The 7,737-nt window shown below is 42.0% G+C and overlaps 1 protein-coding gene across 1 annotated transcript; it reads right to left on the bottom strand.

The window, feature by feature from the left end:
• Positions 1-290: 290 nt before the first annotated feature.
• On the bottom strand, positions 291-4,518 carry LOC121697218. Its single transcript, XM_042078638.1, has 8 exons — positions 3,121-4,518; positions 2,906-3,024; positions 2,711-2,814; positions 2,411-2,588; positions 1,675-1,792; positions 1,086-1,177; positions 567-652; positions 291-450 (listed from the first exon to the last, which is right to left on the bottom strand). The coding sequence occupies exons 1-8, from the start codon at positions 4,465-4,467 to the stop codon at positions 383-385; spliced, it is 2,112 nt and encodes a 703-aa protein (XP_041934572.1). The 5' UTR covers positions 4,468-4,518; the 3' UTR covers positions 291-382.
• Positions 4,519-7,737: the final 3,219 nt, after the last annotated feature.

Raw genomic sequence — 7,737 nt, 5'->3', positions numbered from 1 at the left:
ACAGAAATGACTATCATAACATTTCTGGTGTGCAAATGCACTCATATTAGATATTGTAAGTACAGCGGTATGCAAATTGGAACACAGTCTACCTTTGAGTAACTTGATGTTTGTAGGCTAGCTAACCAGAAGGCTAACATTACCAACATTGTCTGGGTCATCACATGAACGCTCATAACTCAGAAGTGTGGAGTTCCAAAGTGGGAACCTTCCCACTTCCTAGCTGTATGAACACACTTGGTTACACACCAATTTGTCTATTATACTAAATGAATGAGGACTAGATCATCTGAATCAAATGTACACTTTATTATTACAGTCATGAAATCACACATTTTCTTCCCTCATGCACCTGAAATCATGGGAAACTCAAAGCTCAGGACTATTCCTTGGTTGGAATCCTCTTCAGAATAGTGATAGGTCCTAGTACTACAGACCTCTGCTTAAAATCTGGAAAAATAAGAAATACATTATAGTTCTGTACGTCTACATAAATGACTTCAGGTCAAAAGAATCTTTTAAGGCTAGTAAACTGATCACATTCATTGATCACATTCAGGATTTACCGTTAAGGCTTCTTGCCTTTCTCTGTGGGCATGTTTCTGCTTCACAGCAGCTACAGACCTCATCATTCCCACTTGCACTGACCCACCTGTGAAGGCAAAGTGTTTCACGGAGAAACAGTCAGCTGATCGTTTGCACATTTTATGCATTCATGATTTTATGCACATTCACATTCTGATAAGCAAGGGGAGGGGACATCTGTTTTTCATCCACTGCCATGCTAATTTAAAAATGTACAATTAGAATCAGGGGAAGAGTTCTAAACTGCCCTGGCATCAAGAAATAAGATCAGGGCGATGTTCACAGAAACATGCAAGAAGGATTGCAGATATGAACAACAATATTTAATTTTAATCTCACTTAAGATATGCAAATTGAGGGATAATCCAACTCACAAATCAAATTTGCATGTACATTACAAGATTGCACATTTCAAGTGTTGATATTCAAATGGAAAAAATGCTCATTAAGAAGTTTGATGAAACCCTAGAGGCCAATTGTTCTGACTTTTTAGAACCTACCGGTCCTTTTCTTTGGAGAAATGGCATGCTTTATGTATGCCATCTGGTATACTGGTGTCCAATACCGCCACAAGGGTGCATGTTATGTACAACTGGACAAAAACAGAATATTAGTTAGAATGAAGGTTTAGATGGATCGTTAACACACTACGTTACACTACAAATCAAGACCAATCATGATTTATGCAACAATATGGACATGATTACACACTCTATGCATCGTGCATTTTTAGACAGGCACTAATGCGGTTGTACGTTTCAGGGTGAGCCTATACAAGTTTTGTAAAAGGCTAACACACTGCAGCTAATGAGCAGGGATATAGTGTTAGCCAACTAGTCAGAAAGTCTAAGACTTACCTATTTAGTCAAATCGGGTTGAATTACAACAAAAGGGACTGGGTCTCAAACCGCATACTTCCATCAGTACACTGCTAGTGTGCATTGAGCTCTTACTTACGTTGTGCCCACTTTTCAATGGTTAGTATTGTCCCAATATCTGTACTATATACTTAAACTAAGTATTTGAAGTGTGCAAGTAGGCGGTTTGAGACAGTTACACAAGAAACCTTAGTAGAGGAGTGATGCTAACCAAACTCTGGCTGGCACCAGCAAACCTGAAGGTCTCCAACTGAAATCTCAACATGCCACCCTGTGTAGTGGGCATGAAGAGAGAACGAGAGTTGATCAGCTTGGAGTCAGACAGACACCTGCATTTGCAAAAAGAGGAGCATTAGAGAGATGCCTTAGTGTCCATTTCATACAAGTCCTGTCCCCAAACATCATTACAACAGCACATGTCCTGAAGTACAAGACAAGATTAGAATTAATCTTCAGAAGCAGTGCAAGCACTCACAAGGACAGGATATAAAACAAGCCAAACAATTGTGGGTATTCCGGGAAATGGTTGAACCAGAGCCGTAGATAGAGGACACTGATGTTGCCGCCACGCTATCAAAAGCTCCAAAAACAAAACTGCTGAATGGCTGAATCACAGGAAGGTGGGATGCATTTCTGGATGCTGGAGGGCATAATCAATTACCTCATTGACTACTTGACCAGAGTTCCAAAAGCCCCATAATCTGGAAAACGGCATGAAAAAGCGCTGCCATTGCCATCTCTTATGGGAGTGCCTTATCTACCAATCTGGGTTGAACCATGTGCTTAGCACTAATGGTCAATCATACTGCACTGCAAACTACATGCATGCCAAAAACATTTAAATAACCAACTCAAACAGTTCGATGGATACAAGCCATTAAGATCCTAGGTCCTGAATGATTGGAAACTTAACATCTGTTTGAATGAAACTGATTGGCTCCACGTACCCATGCTTCTCAATGAGAAAATAAGAAGGATCAGCATGTCTTTCTGGTCCTAGTGAAGCCACACAGTCTTCCACAAATACATGAAAAGGAGCATGACGGGACTGACGAACTGAGGCTACAATGTTCATGACGTCCCCCAATAAATATTTGCCTGAAGTCCTCTCAGACACCCAGTCATCTGCAAGAGGGAATCAAACTTGAGAATGAAAACCCTAAAAAGGCAATACAACACTTTCCTCAACATGCAACCTGTATCCATCCCCACCACCTCTCAATTATGAAGATTTCATTAACACTGACCATTCATAAGCCTCAAAGAAAAATCCAGTCTTGCCTCAGAGGCCATAGTATGGTGGAAGGGACGCCAGGTTGGCATTAGGCCACTGCTGCTCACATTATGCAACCTGTGAGATATAGGAAAGTCATTATACCTGTGAGAAATATATAATGAAGCCAAGCACAATCTGAAAACCCCAAGTTTAAGAATTTGCTTACCTCTGGTATTGACATGAAATATTGACCACAGCATCATGTGTTCTCACAATCAGGGAGTCCTCAGTGGACACTGCTGTGTAGGCCAGGGTAAATTTATAAACTAGTAGGTCGTCAGTCATCTGAAAAGAAGAAAAAAGGAAAAAAATTGTCAGGCATGGAAAAGAAGCTATAGCATTTCTGTGGAGAACCATATGCAGGCAGACACACCCAAATACCTGAACACGACTTCCACACTTGTGCAGTTCAGTTTCAAACAGCAACATGTCAGAGGAAGAACTGAGGCCCGTTGGCCTACAGCCACCAAGTGTGACGTCTGACGGACCGATCAGCTGGCCCGTCCCAAAAAAGTCCCTCTTCACTTGCAGGTGGAGCAAACTCTCACCGCAATGAACAATGACAGACTGTGGGGCTTCTGGCTCTCTAACGATAACTGTGGGAATGGCAAGAGGCTGAGGCACATGAGAACTCACTGAATGCTGTGGGCTCAAGGCAGCAGGAGGGTATTGCTCTTGAAATGACTTGGTGATGGTCTCTTCATTTGGGGTCTCAATCGGAGGCTCATTAGTTGAGTTCTCACTAGTCTGAAGCTCATCATTTAAGGTCTCACTTGTCGGAAAGTAATCATTTGGAAGCTCATCAATGGGGGTCTCACTGGTTGGAAGCTCGTCAGTTAGGGTCTCACTAGTCGGGAAGGAATCATTTGGAAGTTCATCAACGGGGGTCTCACTAGTTGGAAGCTTGTCAGTTGGGGTCTCATTAGTCGGGAAGTAATCATTTGGAAGCTCATCAATGGAGGTCTCACTAGTTGGAAGCTTGTCAGTTGGGGTCTCATTAGTCGGGAAGTAATCATTTGGAAGCTCATCAATGGAGGTCTCACTAGTTGGAAGCTTGTCAGTTGGGGTCTCACTAGTCGGAAAATAATCAGTTGGAAGATCAGTTGGTGCCTCAGTGGCTGGACGCTCAATTGGTGTCCCATCCATTAGAGTGTCAATAGTTGGTGGATTGGTCATTTTAGGTTCAGCAGTTGGAGGCTCAATGACTTCAGGAGCTCTAGATATTCGAGGTTCTGGACGCTGAGGAACAACTGGACGCTCAAATTTCTTGATGGGCAGACCTGCTGAAGACATTGTTTTCTTAAATATTATACTAGCAGGAAACCTAGTTACCCAAGTAGCCCTCACAGGAGATATTGTGGTTGGTTGTTGTGGTTCTTGATTAGATTCATGCAATGCTTCATTACCCTGCCAAACAGATACGACCATGTTTTGGTTATTTGGCTCCGGTGCTTGAGCGAAATGTTGACCAGAAGGATTTTCGACCAGAAACTTCAGCATCTTCCGCTCGTGTTCAGGCAACTTCCCAGACACAATGCTTACTTTGGACTTGTGCATCTTCTTCCTCTTCTGATGCTCCTGCACTCCTGCGTACCCAACCACAGCATACACCGACTGCTGCCTCTGCTGATTCCACAAGTCTCCGCTACCGGAGAATTGAGTAGAATCGGACATGCAACAGGTACACACCAGCGCCATGACACAGACTACAACACCAGTAGAGACCATTGTGACACTTGTTGGTCGAACAAAGACCAAATCTTCTATCTGTTTTTTGTATTCCTCATGGTTCTTTTATAGCCTAGGTCTTGGGGCGGCGCTCAGCTTGGAGTGTGCTCGTTTAACATCTGCTCCAAATCATTACATCATGGCCAGGTAATAGACCTCTTTTTTTACAGCAGACATTTTGAAATGAAATTGTAAAGCAGGCACAGGTGTTACTAAATACCTTAATTTCAATTTATGGCCACCTTACAGCAAACAACTTTGACAAGATTTGGGAAAGATTCTTGAAAGATTGTAGTCTTTTAACTAATGCCACCCATTCAAACTTCCAAGAATCTTTCCCAAATCTTGTCAAAGTTGTTTGGTGTAAGGAGGCCATTCAATGTAACAGAATCTGAACCTTAATTAATGTCATTAGTAACACCTGGACCTGCCATATATTTTATGTGAAAATGGCTGCAGATTTCTTAAATCAGCATTGCCCTCTGCTGGTCAGAGTAAAAAAAAGTGTCATCAGAATAAAGGCTGGTATGGAACACATTCTTTTGAATGTTTGCTCAATTTTCACTGGCTTCACCTGTAATTATTTATTCCACTGACAGCTTTCTAATTCATATCCAAATGTGTTATTTGATCATCATCAACCTACCTGTCTATGCACAAACAAAGGTGTGAGGGAACCTTTTAATTAGCTGTGGACTCAAGGTGAGAAACAAGTTCCCCCTCAGTCACCCTTAGCTTCAGATTAACATCAATCAGACACCTGATATGCTTCAGCAGAACCCATTAGGGGGGAAGAAATGGCACGACAAAAGATAGTATGTGATAATGATAAGATCAAATGTGTGCTTGATACCCCTAATGGAAATTGATTCAGGTATTCAAAAGACAACAGCCAATGACCCCATTTTGTTTTTATAATAGATGGTTTTGTATAATTGTATTGACAGATCTCTTTCATATGTTGAGTAATCTTTTTTCTAGCTCAGTGGTTTGGGATGTTAAGCACTGTAGTCTCTGCAGTAAGACCTCTTATTGAACTCATCATGCTCAATTATTAAATAAAAAGACTAGAGCAGAAGTGACCGGAACAGAAGTGACTGAACAGGAGTGGATAATCACTAAAACTCTGAAATATTACATGCATATTTACAGAAAACATCACTTGTATGAGTTAAAAAATATAATACAGTGCTGCAGTGCATGTTGATGAAATCCATGCTTGTGATTTTCCTGTAGAGGGCGGTAGTACTCTATATCCAGTGGTTGGACTGATCTGAATTCAGTTCACAATAAACCCTGTCTGCTACAACACAGGAAAGACATCTATATAAATACTGTCATGTATAGCATTCTGGATAACACAAATTTAGATTGTCATGGAAACCAGGCAATTTGGCTGGAGGAGATGACTGTTGAATACAAAAGCTTAGTTTTGTCCATGGCAAGTCATGTAATTCATGTTTTTCTTTTCAACAGTTACATTTTATGACATAAAATCTGTATGAATCACATTTTTGTTGGTGTATTGCATGAAGGCAAGAATGATGTTTGTTTTTGTAAAAACGCCAAAAATGTGACTAGTCTGTGAAACGGCAAACTAGTGTGTGTAGGTCCACACGTACATAAATCCTCAGAGGCTCAACATCTCCACTGAGAATGGGGTCCCTGACCGTGGGGACTTCCTGTGCGACAAACTATACCACGCACACACATACACACACACACGCACGCATGCACGCACCCATCACACGTACACACACGACACACATACACAACACATATACATAAGAAACAATAGAAATGTAAATGCATGCTTTTATCATATTGCATCATATTATATGAAGGCATTTGCAATGAAATTAGCGACGTAAAATACATTTGTGCATAATGACTTGGGCCACTCGGGGGGCCATATTAATACACTCACACACACAGTAATGACAAACTAAGACCATAAGCTGACACTGTCATTACTATAATGTTGCTGTCATACTGTTCATACTCATTTACATGAGTAGAGGCTTCATTGCATGTGAGTTGTTAATGGATAGATGAGGGGATGAGAAGAACACGTAGGAGGAAGAAAGGTTCTGGGAGTGAGAGTGGTTCTGTCCATCTGCACAAACACAGGAGGGGAGGTGAGCTGCGTGCTGAGTGTCTCTCATCTGTGATCCTCTCTCCTCGCTCCACAGGCAGTGCCTGCTGGGGAAAAAACATAGGATTTTGGGAATTTGTGGGTCCCCACCATTTTGTTTTTTTCTTTGGGCTGAGCGGGGAATGAGAAACAGCTGCCAAGCTTTGAAGTTGTACCGCTTTACTTGAGAATGTCTTTTTACACACCTTTGTGTGTGTGTGGGAGGGTGTGTGTGTGTGTGGGGTGTGTGTGTGTGTGTGTGTGTGTGAGAGAGAGAGTTAACATAACAGTTAAATGTGATTATCCTGTGAGGCAGTCATTCAATCCCACCTGTGAAACTATTTTCATTTCACTGAAGTTTTTTTTCCCCCACCAAACTTGAATGAAGGGTTCTGGCAGAGAGGAAAGTGGTGTTGAGTTATGAGTAATGTCTGTCTGCCTGAGATAATTGAGAGGAGTGTGTGATCTTCCTGTCTATTTTACACAAAGATGCTGCTTTTTGTTGTTGTGTATGTTTATGTGTGTGAGTGTGAGTGTGTGTGTGTGTGTTTGTGCATGAGTGTTTACCTGTTTGATTTGTTTGTATGAGCAGTGCTCCCATGTGTCTTAAGTAACGGAAGAAAAATGACTTGTTTATTAGCTGAAACCTGTTAGCAGAAAGGAGTAGAAATGTGTGCATGTGTGTCTGCATGCAATGATGAGTGAAAGCCTCTAGAGGTCCGACTGCACTCTGTCCAGCCCGTCCCCAGAGAGCTCTCCACGGCCAGCCTGTCATTCATCAGAATCGCTCTCATTCTGTCCTTCTCTTTCATTCACTAATCCCCCGTTTCCTCTCAGTGTCATCTCTCATGTGTTCATGTTCTCCCTTCTTCCCTTATTTCTCTCTCTCTCTTTCTCTCTCTCTCTCTCTCTCTCTTTCTCTCACACACACACACACACACACACAAAGACACAAATGCACACAAACACACCCCTGCCCAATCAGAAACATGCATTTGAGATTGCTTGTTGGCTTGAAGACAGCCTGCCCAGCCCTAGAATTACAACAACTGAAGATGGCTATTAAACATGCACCAGTCCGTCATGTCTCCAGCAATGAGCGACTGTGTCATCCCGTAATTGGTGGCGATTGGCAT

Source organism: Alosa sapidissima, chromosome 22, assembly GCF_018492685.1.
Source record: "Alosa sapidissima isolate fAloSap1 chromosome 22, fAloSap1.pri, whole genome shotgun sequence".
Taxonomy (NCBI): Eukaryota; Metazoa; Chordata; class Actinopteri; order Clupeiformes; family Clupeidae; genus Alosa; species Alosa sapidissima.
Note: the sequence above shows the minus strand (reverse complement) of the source record. Positions and strands in the feature narration are given on the sequence as shown.

Coding starts and splice junctions, on each gene's coding strand:
- LOC121697218 (XM_042078638.1), bottom strand. CDS start 4,467: ATGGTCTCTACTGGTGTTGTAGTCTGTGTCATGGCGCTGGTGTGTACC. Junction 3,025..3,120: donor AGTGTGGAAGTCGTGTTCAG/GTATTTGGGTGT, acceptor TCTTCTTTTCAG/ATGACTGACGACCTACTAGT. Junction 2,589..2,710: donor TTCTTTGAGGCTTATGAATG/GTCAGTGTTAAT, acceptor TCCCTCTTGCAG/ATGACTGGGTGTCTGAGAGG.